Genomic DNA, 14,832 nt, shown 5'->3' with positions numbered 1-14,832 from the left:
TTTCACGTAAGTAAGTTATAAATTATTTGAAAAAAATGTTCTTTAGCATATCACTAATATTTGTTGTTTGTCTTTGTCTGGTTCCCATTTGAGTCAAAAAGGAAGAAAAAATTTCCAGTTTCACGTAAGTAGGTTATAAATTATTTGAAACAAAAATGTTCTGTAGCAAATCACTAATATTTGATGTTTGTTTTTTCAGGTTCCCTTTTGAGTCAACATGGAAGAAAAAACTTCTGTTTCGCGTAAGTAAGTTATAAGTTATATGAAAAAAAATTCTTTAGCATATCACTAATATTTGATGTGGGTCTTTTCCAGGTTTCCTTTTGAGTCAACATGGAAGAAAAGAAATTCCAGTTTCACGTAAGTAAGTTTTAAATTATTTAAAAAGATATTCTTTAGAATATCACTAATATTTGATATTTCTCTTTTTCAGGTTCTCTTTTGAGTCAACATGGAAGAAAAAAACTCCAGTTTCACGTAAGTAAGTTTCAATTATTTGAAAAAGAAATTTTCTTTAGCATATCACTAATATTTGATGTTTGTCTTTTTCAGGTTCCTTTTCAAGTCAACATGGAAGAAGAAACTTCAGTTTTACGTAAGTAAAATACAAATTATTTAAAAAAAAAATTTCTAAGCTATAACTAATATTTGTTATTTGTCTTTTCAGGTTCCTTTTCAGTCAACATGCAAGAAAAACTTTCAGTTTCACGTAAGAAAAAAAAAATTGGAGAATAATTTTTCTAAAGGAAATGACAAATATTTAATGTTTGTCTTTTTCATGTTCCCTTTTGATTTATTATAGAAAAAAACGTCAGTTTCGTGTAAGAAAGTTATATAATATTTGAAAAAAATTCTTGAGCATAAAATTAGCATTCGATATGTCTTTTTCAGGTTCCCTTTTGAATTAACCGGGAGGAATAAAAAAATCCAGTTTCACGCAAGTAAGTTATAAAGTATTTGAAAAAAAAAATTCCTTAGCATATCACTAACATTTAATGTCTCTTTTTCAGGTTCTTCTTTTAGTCAACATGGAAAAAAAAATTCAGTTTTACGTAAGTTATGAATTATTTGAAAAAAGTGTTCATTAGCATATCACTAATATTTGAGGTTTGTCTTTTTCGGGTTCCCTTTTGAGTCAACATGGAAGAAAAAACTTCAGTTTCACGTAAGTGAGTTATAGATTATTTGAAAAGAAAGTTCTTTAGCACATCACCAATATTTGATGTTTGTCTTTTTCAAGTTCCCTTTTGAGTCAACATGGAAGAAAAAACTTCAATTTCACGTAAGCGAGTAATAAATTATTTGAAAAAAAGTTCTTAAGCACATCACTAAAATTTGATGTTTTTCTTTTTCGGGTTCCCTTTTGAGTCAACATGGAAGAAACAACTTCAGTTTCACGTAAGCGAGTTATAAAATTATTTGAGAAGAATATTCTTTAGCACATCACTTGTATTTGATGTTTGTCTTTTTCAAGTTCCCTTTTGAGTCAACATGGAATAAAAAAAACTTCAGTTTCACGTAAGTAAGTAATAAATTATTTGACAAAATTCTTTGGCATACCACTAATATTTGATGTGGGTCTTTTCCAGGTTTCCTTTTGAGTCAACATGAAGAAAAAAATCCAGTTTCACGTAAGTTTTAGTTTATTTGAAAAAGTGTTCTTTAGAATATCACTTATATTTGATATTTCTCTCTTTCGGGTTCCTTTTTGAGTCAACATAGAAGAAAAAAACTTAGTTTCACGTAAGTAAGTTTTAATTATTTGAAAAAGAATTTTTTCTTTAGCATATCACTATTATTTGATGTTTGTGAAAGAAAAGAATTTTTTCTTTAGCATATCACTATTATTTGATGTTTTTCTTCTTCGGGTACCCTTTCAAGTCAACATGGAAGAAAAAAAATTCAGTTTTATGTAAGTAAGTTACAAATTATTTGAAAAAAATTGTTCTAAGCTATGAATAATATTTGATATTTTTCTTTTTAGGGTTCCTTTTCAGTCAACATGAAAGAAAAAACTTCAGTTTTACGTAAGTGAGTTATAAATTATTTGAAAAATAATTTTTCTGTTTGACATTACTAATATTTAATGTTTGTCTTTTTCATGTTCCCTTTTGAGAGATTATAGAAGAAAAAACTTAAGTTTCATGTACGAAAGTTATAAACTATTTGAAAAAAAATTGTTCTTAAGCATGACTAATATATGATATTTCTCTTTTTCAGGTTCCCTTTTGAGTCAAATTAGGAGAAAAAACTTCAGTTTCACCTATATAAGTTATAAATGATTTGAAAAAAAAACTATTGTTCTTAAGAATATGAGTAATATTTTGATATTTGTCTTTTTCAGGTTCCTTTTTGAGTCGACATGGAAGAAAAAAGCTTCAGTTTCACGTAAGTCAGTATGACTAATATTTGATATTTGCCGTTTTCAGGTTCCTGTTTGAGTCAACATGGAAGGACAAACACCAGTTTCACGTAAGTAAGTTATAAATTATTTGAAAAAAAGATTCTGAAGCATATGACTAATATTTGATATTTGTCTTTTCAGGTTCCCTTTTGATTCAACACAGAAGATAAGAACTTCAGTTTCACGTAAGTAAATTATAAATTATTCGAAAAAAAAAAACTGTTCTCAAGCATAAGACTAATATTTTATATTTGTCTCATTCAGGTTCCGTTTTGAGTCAACATAGTAGAAAAGTCTTCAGTTTCACGGAAGTAAATTATAAATTGTTTGAAAAATAATTGTTCTTTAGCATATCACTAATATTTGATGTTTCTCTTTTTCATGTTCCCTTTTGAGTCAACATAAAAGACAAAAATTCCAGTTTCACGTAAGTAAGTTATAAATTATTTGAAAAAAATTTCTTAAGCATATGACTAATATTTGATATTTGTATTTTTCAGGTTCCCTTTTGGGTGAGCACGGAAGGAAAAAAACTACAATTTCACGTAAGTAAGCTATAAATTATTTCAAAAGAAAAAATTGTTCTTAAGCATATAACGAATATTTGATATTTCTCTTTTTTCAGGTTCCTTTTTGAGTCAATATGAAGAAAAAAAATTCCAGTCTCACGTAAGTACGTTATAAATTATTTGAAAAAAAAATATTCTCAATCACATGACTAATATTTGATATTTGTCTTTCAGGTTCCCTATTAGGTCAACATGGAAGACAAAACTACAATTTCACGTAAGTAACTTATAAATTGTTTGAAAACAATTGATCTTAAGCATATGACTAGTATTCGAAATTTGTCTTTTTCAGGTTCTTTTTCGAGTGAAAATGGATGAAAAAACTTAAGTTTCACGTAAGTAAGTTATAAATTATTTGAAAAATATGGTTCTTAAGCAAATCACTATTATTTGATATTTGTCTTTCTCAGAGTACTTTTTGAGTTAACGTAGGAAAAAAACTTCATTTTCATGCAAGTAAGTTATAAATTATTTGAAAACAATTGGTCGGAAGCCTATGACTAATATTTGATATTTCTCTTTTCAGGTTTCCTTTTGAGTCAAAATGGAAGAAAAAAAAATCAGTTTCATGACAATAAGTTATAAATTACTTGAAAAAACAGTTGTTCTCAAGTATAAGACTACTATTTTATATTTGTCCTTTTCAAGGGCCTTTTGAGTCAACATGGAAGAAAAAAAAATCCGTTTCACATTAATAAGTTATAAATTGTTTGAAAAAAAATTGTCCTTAAGCATATGATTAATATTTGATATTTTTCTTTTTCAGGTTCCCTTTTGAGTCAATATGGAAGAAAAAAATTTCAATCTCATGTAAGTAAGTTATAAATTATTTAAAAAAAATTGTTCTTAAGCATATGACTAAAAGTTGATATTTCTGTTTTTCAAGTTTCCTTTTGAGTCAATATATGACAAATAATTTATATTTGTCTTTTTCAGGTTCCCTTTGAAGTCACCAGGGAAGAAAAACCTCCAGTTTCACCTAAGTAAGTTATAAATTATTTGAAAAAGATTGTTCTTAAGCAGATGATTAATATTTAATATTTTTCTTTTTCATGTCCTCTATTGAGTCAAAATATTACTAATATTTAACATTTGTCTCTTTCAGGTTCCTTTTTGAGTCAACATGAAAGAAAAAAAACACTTCAGTTTCATGTAAGTAAGTTATAAATTATTTGAAAAAAAAGTTCTTTAGTATATCACTAATATTTGTTATTTCTCTTTTTCAGGTCCCCTTTTGAGTCAACATGGAGGAAAAAAACTTCAGTTTCACGTAAGCGAGTTATAAATTATTTTAAAAATGCCTTTAGCATATAACTTATATTTGATGTTTGTCTTTTTCAGGTTCCCTTTTGAGGCAACATAGAAGAAAAAAAATTCCAGTTTCACATAAGTAAGTTTTAAATTATTTAAAATAAAATGTTCTTTAGAATATCACTAATATTTGATATTTCTCTTTTTCAGGTTCCCTTTTGAGTCAATATGGAAGAAAAAAAACTTTACTTTCACGTAAGTAAGTTTTAATTATTTGAAAAAAAAATTGTTCTTAAGCATAACACTGATATTTGATATTTTTCTATTTCAGGTTCCCTTTTGAGTCAATAGATGACTAATACTTTATATTTGTCTTGTTCAGGTTCACTTTTGAGTCAACATGGAAGAAAAAAACACCAGTTTCATGTAAGTAAGTTATAAATTATTTGAACAAAAAATTGTTCCTAAGCATAATACTAATATTTGATATTTCTCTTTTTAAGGTTCCCTTTTGAGTCAATATGGAAGAAAATTAAATAGAAAAAACAAATTTTTTCAACTGAAAGTAAGGAGCAACATCAAAACTCAAAACAAACAAAAATTATTCCGTATATGAGGGGTTTGTCCCCCTCCTAGATACCTTGCTTTTCACGCTAAATGTTTTAGCACTTTAAAAAAAAACTGCTTTTTCTATTAAACGGTCTTTATGTTTCAGGAATCGTTCTTAAAAAACGGGGGGAAAATTCAAGTTTTAGTGTAAAGAGCAAGGTATCTAGGAGGGAGGCGACCTCCTCATATACGAAATAATTTCTGTTCGTTTTGATTTTCAACGTTGCTCCTTACTTTCAGTTGGAAAAAACTTTGTATTTAATTTCTGATCGTTTATCAAATGATGTCAGTAAATCTGCCCCCTCCCCTTCGTGAAAAATTCCCTCCTCTTACGGGAAGTTCCTACAAAGAAAGTTCCTCCACGTAAAATACCCTCCCCTCTCCCAAAAAATTCCCTCTGGACAATTCTATCCTCGCTTAAATTCCTTAGCATACTTTTATTTGAAAAAGACTTTGATTTCTCGTCGTTTTTTCAATCCCTCCATGGAGAATTCATCCCACGAAAAATCCCCCCCTCCGGAAAAACTTTCCCAGACAATTCCAAACCCGCTGCAAAATTTCCCCAGGAATATCTTCACATGCATAATTGAGTCGGCAAAAAGAAAGTAAGACAAATAAAACGAGCTTTACATAGGAATTCTGTCAAATCCCTCAGTATAAAAATTCCCCCTGTAAAAGCTCACCCCCGGAGACTTCTCTCCCCACGGAAAATTCTCCCTATGGAAACCCACCCTCAGCAGAAAATCCTCCCAAAAATGTCTGAATACTTCCCAATAACAAATACTGTGCGTAAACACCGGGCAAATTTTATAACTTACAGACCTTTGCCCAGGGGCTGTGGGGGTTATGTTAGCCCCAAAGGCAGAGATAAAAATCAGCCTATGCATGCTGATTTTTATTTAAACACTGTTAAACATCTCAGAAAGACGGTAGTCTATTGTGTGTTTTTTTCTTTCTACATGTTCCTTTTATATTTTTCTTTGTATATGCTCTTGAAAGAAGTATATTGAGATTAACGAAGTCGTATAAACCTACATATTTCTGGACTAAAAACAGTGGATATGCATGCTTATTTCTATCTAAAGACTACTAAACATCTCAGAAAGCGTTTTTAAGTAGCTATTGATGCTGCTTGTGCAAAAAAATAAAACATAATCTAGAAGGTGCATCAGCATGTCTATTATACAGATGCCACATTTCAAATGAAACCCTAGTAAACAGTTAACATTAAACATTCTACATAGGAAATGAAGCATATATTGTCCGAAGATGAAGTTGAAAGCTAGCATTTGAAAAACATAAAAGCAGGTCCAGTTGACACCTAGTGACCCAATAAAGGTCTTTCAGATCTTCGTAACTTTTGACTGAAGATTTTTTCTAAAATATTTTTGATGAACTATACTTCATTTTTTAATCAGATAGGTAACTTTCTACGGCCATTATTTGAAAATTTAGAAGGGCTCCTGCACTAGAGTGAAGCAAGTTTTATTGCCCCTTCTTGTTCATGTTTTAAATTTTACTTCAAAGCGTCATGAATAACAACTAAACAGCATTCCCAATAAGATGCTAAGTTTCCAAGATAATTCGGGGCGTCAGGACTCCCCATCCCCATATATGTATAGGAGCATCTTCAATAAAATTTTTAAATAAAAGTTCTTCTTATGGGAAATTTTCTAGGTGGTGGGGTACCCAGCACCAAAACAGAAAATCAACGCTATCTACGATGTACTTCCAAACCTTGAAGTTGTCTATGCTTCTTTTTTTTAATTCTGGACTGCTATAACCTGTTTAGCGCCACCTACACGGTTTGAGCCCCACTCGAAATTTTCGTACATCTCGTACAAAAGTAACAAAAATAAATGCAAACCAACTTTCGCTGCCCTTTTGCAAAGTTTTTTGGTACCCCCCCCCCCCCCAACAAAAACCCTGGAAACAGCCCAGAGCGTAGCTATAAAAGTCATTTTAAAGCATCAAAATCCAAATTTCGTTATTTTATACGGCTTACTGTCATCTCAAGGCAATTACCTTGCCCTTAAATCGACGTCCTGTGGTTGTGTTGTGGGTTTGATCTCAGCTAGGCAATACGGGACCCAGCCTTCAAACTCAGCTGTAGAAACAAACTTCAGGGCTGATGTAAGGACATTTTGTTGCAAGAAGCGTCTTTAATCCATAAAACTCACAAAATATTGGTACAAGTTATAAAGATAGCAAGGATAATAATCATCAATAAGAATGGCTTACCTCTTTTGCATATAGAGTAGCTTGGTAAGCAGTAATTCTAATAGATAACCTCGACTCGGATCCCCCAACAGATGCAACTCGTCAACTACCACAATGCCCAAGTCTTTTAATGCCTTTTCTTCTAACAGCCTGGAAAAACATTTAAATAAAAAAAGAAAGAAATGAAAGACCTTAGCAGGTAAGAAGGCGTAACCTCATATATTAATAGGAAACACTGAAATAATATATCAAGTATATGGCTATACTAAAACCTTTGGTAGCAGCACAGTGGATTGGTGGTCTGCTTGATAATACGAGGCCTGAGGTGTGATTCCCGTCGTTACAGCGTCGAGGGACTGCCTTGTTACTCATCCCTGTAAAAAGACCTAGCAACTGAAACGTCTACAATACCTTGTCAACACCCTATGCCCCAGCAATGGCTCTGTGTGATCTTTATATTACCCTTGATGGCTATGTTGATTTTAAAAAGCAGTTTCATTGTGTGAAGATTTCCTCATATCTTTACAATACTGCCAGCCTCGAGCGGACGAGCACCCCTCCCGCCTTGGTTGCAGTTTCTGTTTATACGTATATATGTTACCATGAATGTTCGAAATTCGTGAATACCGACATTCACCGGTGAATGTCCGAAATACCTTTTTTTTTCTCCTTGGATTTAGTCAGAGTTGCCAGCCAACTTTTCCAACTTAATGCAAGGTTTGATGATGACAGGTTAGGTTGGGTTGGGCTAGGTTACCTTAGCTTAGGTTTTTAACCCATTTCTGATATTTATAACCAAATTTAATCTAACCTAACCTAAACTAACATACTCTAAGCTAACTTTAACTTTTACCATCATAGCTTGCATAGGATTAAAAAAGCTGCCTTGCAAAGCAAATTGAATCCAAGCAGAGAAAAAGAGATTTCGGACATTCACCGGTGAATGTCGACATTAACCAGATTCATGGTAAAATATATAAATGTTGGAATGGAAAATCAAGCCATATTTTGAAGTGTTGCCATGTGTTTTCAAAGCTCTAGGAATAGATCTAAGAAATTTAGTAAGGGAAGAGAGAGAGGATATAGCAAGAGAGGGCGAAAGAAAGAGAGAACGAGAGACAGAGAGAGTCTCAAAAATCTCCTTGAAAGAAAGAAGGGCATACTTTTATCAAGTCTTTTACTTTTCGTAATTTTTCTAATTATGCATTATTGGAGAAGAGAAGTCTGCATGTCAAAACTTTAGCTGTAATCACCTGCTTTGGGAGTACAGACAAATTATTTCAGGACCACACTTGCGCTTTCATACGAAAGCAATGCATCTTTCTGGGTAAAGCCTGGAGCAAAGAGTTTATTTAGATAAGTTTCATAGACCAACGTGATCCACTACTGCCATCTATACTTGATCACAACCATTTGTTGCAAGGCAGGAGCCAGAGCTCTTGGGCACAGTAACTCAGGGAGTTAATGTACCTGATGAAACACAGGGAAAACCAAATGATAATAGAATCAATTGGTAGACAAATACAATGCTTTGTTAAAAATTATTTTCTGTTTGAAAATATCGTGAGAATGTCTACCTTCTATTCAGTCTCATATTCCTTTCTCTTTTTTTTTGTCATGTAGTTAGTCAGCTGAGGAAGACACAAGAGTAGAAACTGGAGCTAGTGTAGACAAATAAATTACCAACGCCATCTAACATCGGGGGTTTCGTGGTATTGTTTAGTGCAATTATAAGGTAAAATTGGGGTGACTAGTGCAAGTAACAGGGACCAAGCTTCATTCGGTGAAGATAATGTTAGACATAAACCGGTGCCTAGCGTACTCCCCCCACAGAAAGTCTTCACCCTCTGGGAAATACGACCTGGTGGAAATGCAATCCGCCATACCCTAATTCACACAAGAAAAACCATTTCGTGCAATTGTTTCTAGAATTAGTTGTATTGACATTCTTTTTTTTCCCTAGTTATTTCGTGAATTGGTGCCCTTGAACTAAACAAAGGAACAACAATCTTACTTTATTAAAAATTCAGTCCATAATAACAATATTTTTAGTTGAATGCAAATTATCAAATAAACTTTCAAATGGGGATAAATCCATTTATTTAGACAGTGAAAAAAACAGGTACAAAAGTCCAGATATTTCGGTCACATATACAGCGACCGTCTTCAGTAGAAAAACGGCAGTGTCATCTAACAAAACAACACCTAATTTCAAGGTGTTATGTCAAAAATAAGTGAATGCAAATTATAATTGCACAATGGAAATTAAACCAAGCTGGAACATTTAAGAATAGTAAGGACGTGATTGATATTCACTTGATCTTGTCCAACTGTCAACCTTCACTTTGACAGCTTTTCCGGTTATTGGGTCTCTAATTTCAGTTAGCAGACGACTTAAAAAAAATATATTATGAGCACCAGAAGGGTGAAACGTATCTTTCCCAAGTCGCGACCTATCTACATCGTTGAATTATACCGGAAAATTTTAGTATGGCATTTTCACAACAACAACAAAAAATATAATACAGTTTTGGAGAAAAGATATATATATATATATATATACATATATACAATTATTGATAGCTTATTGGCAGATAAGGAAGATATTGGCAAAATATTGGCAGAATTAGTGATAGTAATAAGGGTCTTGGTAAAATTAGTGTAGCAATAAGGGTCTGATATTAGTTTCTTGAAATAGACAGAATAACGAAGCTTAAAAAAAAATGCCAAGAAACACCAAGCATTAAATGGCATTGGGGATTTTTTTTTTTTTTTTTTTTTTTTTTTTTTTTTTTTTTTTTTTTTTTTTTTTTAGCGTTGGTTTCCACTTTTATAAGGTATCTATAACCTTTGATCTGGTCCAAGAAAAATTAAAAAAAAATACTTATGAGAAACATCCAAAATTGCTAAATTGCGACTTTAAACTGTATATTTATGTAACTATTCCGACTTTCATTACGTTTGTTTGCTTTTTTAAGATTATTTGAATTGGGGTTTGCTTTTATTAAAATTTTAAATTGATGTTTTGAACAGAGATAGCCAGCTTATATTATATACCAAGCCAGTTTATGTATAAGAAAAACTGTTCAATGCTGCACGAACATCGACAAGTGGTTCAGAAGAAATACATAGTTGCGATTAATCTGTAACTAGGCATTAAAAGGGAAGATTGTTTCCATTTTAAGCCATAATCTCCTATGGTTTTCGTTTAATGCATGTTTTCTCGTCTGTGGTCCACCTGACACACATATGATACGGACGCATGTGACGAAGCTTCTCATGTACCAGAGTGGCTTTAGGGTTAAGGTTTGTGAAGGAAGTGACTACAAATTAATTAATTACTGGGTTGCCATCTTTCATCCCCAATAAGGACATGCGCAATAATTATTTCCATGTGCATGGGAGATTAAAGTAGTAATATGTTTCATTTAAAGGGGGGGGGGGACTAGATGTATTATATACATACAGGTTGTCAAAAGTGCGTATCAGCAATACTTCAGGAACGGGTGAGGGTATTAAATTAAACCTTTTAGGTCTACTATAACTACTACTACTTCTACTATTGCTACTAATACAACTACTACTTATGCTACTACTACTGCTGCTACTGCGACTATTTACAACTGTGACTGCTTGCGTTTGTGACTGCAGAAACCAGCGACTGAGACTCCACCTGCTTTTGACTGCGGCTTCGAGCCACTTGGAACTGCTATACTACATGCGACCTTGACTGATAACATTGCTTGCACCTCTAGCTACTTACGACTGTTACTCCAACTACTTGCGACTCTGACTTTGAATACATGAAACATTGACAGTGATTACTGGCGATTGCGACTACTTATGACTGCTCTCACGACTAATTGGAACTGGAACTGCAACTACGGCTAAAAGCAATTCTGACTCATTGGAACCATGGGCGTAGGCAGCATATTGTCTAGGGGGGGGGGGGCAGTCGATAGTGTGATGGAGGGCCTTTTATCAACTGCTTTTCCAACCATCTGCTTTTTCAGCCACATCTAATGTAAATTTTAAGCTCTCGGCGGGGGGGGGGCAGCTACCCCCCTCCCTAAGCCCATGATTGGAATTGAGACTGTAACTATTTGCGACTGCTAATACAGCTGCTACTATTTCTACTATTACTAAAACTACTACTACAATTAAATTAAATAAATAAAGCTAAAGTGAATCCAGATTGTAAAAATAGCAGAGATGCAATACCTCAGCAATATTATGAGGTATTAGTTTGAAACTTTCAGGGAAAGTTGAGGGGGAAGTAAAACTAAATGAAAATGAAAGATGTGTATCCAGATTGCTGAAAGGGTATCTGTGCATTATCCCAAGAAAAACTTAGTGTATTACGGAAGGTATGTTTGCCTGAAGATAAACATACCTTCAGGGTATGTTTTTGGAGATGTTAAACTAAATCAATACACACTACGTTCATCTAGTTCCAAAGGGCATATCTGCAATATTTCGGGGACGACTAAGGATATTAAGTTAAAATTGTCAGGGAATGTCGATTAGGAAATTGAATTAAATCAAAATGCACTATCTGCTTCCAGGGTTGTCCAAAGGGTATACCTGCAATATTCCGGGAAAGGTTAATGGAATTAAGTTAAAGCTTTCAGGCATGCGGAGGGGGATAGTTGATTAATATTTGTCAATACTCAAAGTTTCAACGTGATGGGGGGTTAAAATTCCGTCGTCCCCGTAAAATTCCCAATATTATGCAGTTTTTCAACCCATATGTTTGAATATTTTCCACCGTATCCACCGATCCTAAGTATTAAGGTATAACTATTATTAAAAAGTGCCGCAAAATTTTTAACATCATATAAATAGTAAGCAAAAATCTGGATTTTTATAGAGAAAACCATAAAGATTTAAAATATTTTTTCTTAACCAATGGAAATGACTATGTCAACTTAAAGCGAACAGAAATTAATTAAAAAAAAAAATTCCACAAAAAAAGTTTTTCAATGAAAAGCGAAGAGCTACATTAAGCAAAAGATGAGCAAAAATAAAATAATTTTCAAGCGTAAAACTACTATAAATCCCCATTAATAAGTAAATCAAACTCAAACGAACAGAAAACTGTCAGTCGACAATCATTTGTTTTGTTTTTCAGTAATCTTGGTTATGACGGCAATTTTTTTTTTTTTTTTTTTTTTTTTAAACCTTATGAGAAATAGAAATACATAGCTCAAAATAAGTATTATTTTCAGAAAATTGAAAATTATATTCTGGTCTTTAGAAGGCACTGGGGGCGTTAGCCTTGCTCCTCTCTGTAATAATTCCTACTTGTTCTATATTTGACTTGTTTATTTATTGTAATTTCTGTTCGTTTTGGGGTTTAATTTATTTATTAATGGTGATTTATGGCAGTTTTACTCTGGTAAAATTATTTGACTTTATTTCTGCTCATCTATGGCTTGATATAGCTCTTTACTTTTCCTGGAAAAACTTCTTTGCTGGAAAAAGTTTTTTTTTGAATTGAAGTGAATTATGGGCCCTTGTTCTATGTCTTTCATTACGAATATGGCAGAAGTTGCACAAGTCTTTGTATGCTGTTTACTTGTCTTTTGTTCTAAATGGTCGTATTATTGGATTAAAATTCAGGATTTGAATATCGTTTACTAATTTCGTTTTTCCTCCTTTACTTTATAATTTTGTCATCCTTTTTTTTTCTTATACTGCAATGGGCCTTGGTAAGCACCTGTCTCAGGCTTTTTATAGATGCAATGTTTTGACAGTAAAACTTCTATGTAAATTGCCTACTTTTCAAAAAGTAGTTTTTTTATTTCTACCGTAAGCATTGTCTTTTTTTTTAATTTGTCTTTCATAAGCATTCTAACGTGTTTCCCCAAGACTTTTCTGGGCGAGGGAAATTTTCAGACCAAAAACACGGATGTCACAACCTAAATGGTAAATTACCTGTTTTGATAAATTACCTTAATGGCAAATTTACCCGGAACATATAAATTTCCTGTTTATTAGACTATTAGCCCTTTCTATGGTGCAAATTGCCAAATCACAGTGCTTTCTAAAATTGCCTTCATAAATTACCTGTTTATTATACTATTAGCCCTTTCTATGGTGCTAATTGCCCAATCACAGTGCCTTCTAAAATTGCCTTCATAAATTACCTGTTTATTAGACTATTAGCCCTTTCTATAGTGCAAATTGCCAAATCACAGTGCCTTCTCAAATTGCCTTCATAAATTACCTCTTTATTAGACTATTAGCCCTTTCTAGGGTGCGAATTGCCAAATCACAGTGCCTTCTAAAATTGCCTTCATAAATTACCTGTTTATTAGACTATTAGCCCTTTCTATAGTGCAAATTGCCAAATCACAGTGCTTGAAACCGCCAGGTGGTGTTTGACTGCCCATAAATCCACCAATTCGAAGCCCGGTGCCTTTGAGCAGCTTCTGTAAAATATTCAAACGTAAATACAGAATTTAAAACAAATTAAAACATGAGGTAGGGAGGAAGGGGAAGGTATGGAGAGATAGAGAGAAGGAGAGAGAGAGAGGGAGACATAGAGAAAAGGGAGGTAGAAAAGAATCTTTCAACTATATAATAAAATTCGCAATGTTGCTTGATTTTCTGAAATCAAGAAATGAAATTAAATGTATGTAATTTCCCAGTGCGCGAAAGACGGCAAACTAACTGGTTTTTCCTCTCAAGAAATTTAAAGAAATTACAAATCGCAAATACAGATGTATGTACAGAAATGTATCTATTCCAATAGCGAGGCCGGACTTGAAACGATACTTTATATTATTATCCACTACATATCCAAAGCTACATGCAGTCTTTACAAAATAAATGGTTAATATAGAAATCCTTCCCTGAATGTGGGTGCTGCACGGTGACAGGTCCCCTCTCATTGCAGCTCTATTTTAGGTTTAATATAAAAAATTACATTTACGTACTAACCTTTAATATTTAAAGAAGGGAGAGGGGGGGGGGGTCTCTTTGATAAAGATTTGTTCCAAGAACTCCCCTTAAAAACCACAAAAATGACGGCGCAAAAATTCTTTGTTTTCTTCAAATACCTCGATCCTTAGAAATGTTTTAAGGGGCACCTCTTTCCAGGGATGGTCCTCATTATGGGATGGTATAAGCATTGTTGTACGAACACTTAACTTGAATTAGAAAAATAGCTTTGGAGGGAAGGGGGCTAGCGGCTAGCGTCACATTTAAGACAGATCTAGATTAAACAGCTCGTAGTTGCAAAATGTAATTAAAAATCAACCCTTGGCGATAGAAACATAAACTTGAAGTTTGCACTCATTACTTTAACAGAATCTAGTATTTATGCTTATATCGATATGCGAATTTCCTTAATTTTAAATTTACTTATTAAAAATTATTAGCACGTGATTCCTAGCATTTAAAAAAAAGGGGTTGAGTAGCCCCGAAATGGGGTACGATCTCAATAAAATTTAATAAACCGAGGGCCGGTAACCCCCATCCCTAAAATTTTGGATAAACCTAGATGTGGTAGGCTACTAAAATTGAATAGAACAAAATTCAAAAACAAGTTTTTTTCAAATGAGAGTAAAGAGCGACAATGAAACATAAAATCTTCTGTACTTGAGGAAGTTTACACCACCCTTTCCTCAGCCTTCAGCTCTTTACGCTAAAGTTTGACTTGTCTCCCTAATAATTCAAGAACGAACGCTCAAGCACAAGGGCAATGAGAATGGAATAAAAAGCTTTTCTCTTGACAAATAATAGATTTGGCCTAAATGGCAAAAAAAGTGTAAT

The 14,832-nt window shown here is 33.0% G+C and overlaps 1 protein-coding gene across 3 annotated transcripts in view; it reads right to left on the bottom strand.

Annotated features, from left to right (window-relative positions):
* PolQ (DNA polymerase theta) overlaps nucleotides 1-14,832 on the bottom strand; it is a 214,211-nt gene that overhangs the window by 163,404 nt on the left and 35,975 nt on the right. For all 3 annotated transcript variants that reach the window (XM_089093273.1, XM_089093272.1, XM_089093274.1), the window contains exons 5-6: nucleotides 13,363-13,487; nucleotides 7,075-7,203 (exon numbers count right to left, since the gene is read on the bottom strand). In XM_089093273.1, the coding sequence (XP_088949399.1) occupies nucleotides 7,075-7,203; nucleotides 13,363-13,487 (254 nt within the window). The remainder of the gene's footprint in view (nucleotides 1-7,074; nucleotides 7,204-13,362; nucleotides 13,488-14,832) is intronic.

This window comes from Artemia sp. Qi Xiang Cuo, chromosome 8 (assembly GCF_049724085.1).
Source record: "Artemia sp. Qi Xiang Cuo chromosome 8, ASM4972408v1, whole genome shotgun sequence".
NCBI classification, from domain to species: Eukaryota; Metazoa; Arthropoda; class Branchiopoda; order Anostraca; family Artemiidae; genus Artemia; species Artemia sp. Qi Xiang Cuo.
This window is presented reverse-complemented; position numbering and strand designations above follow the sequence as displayed.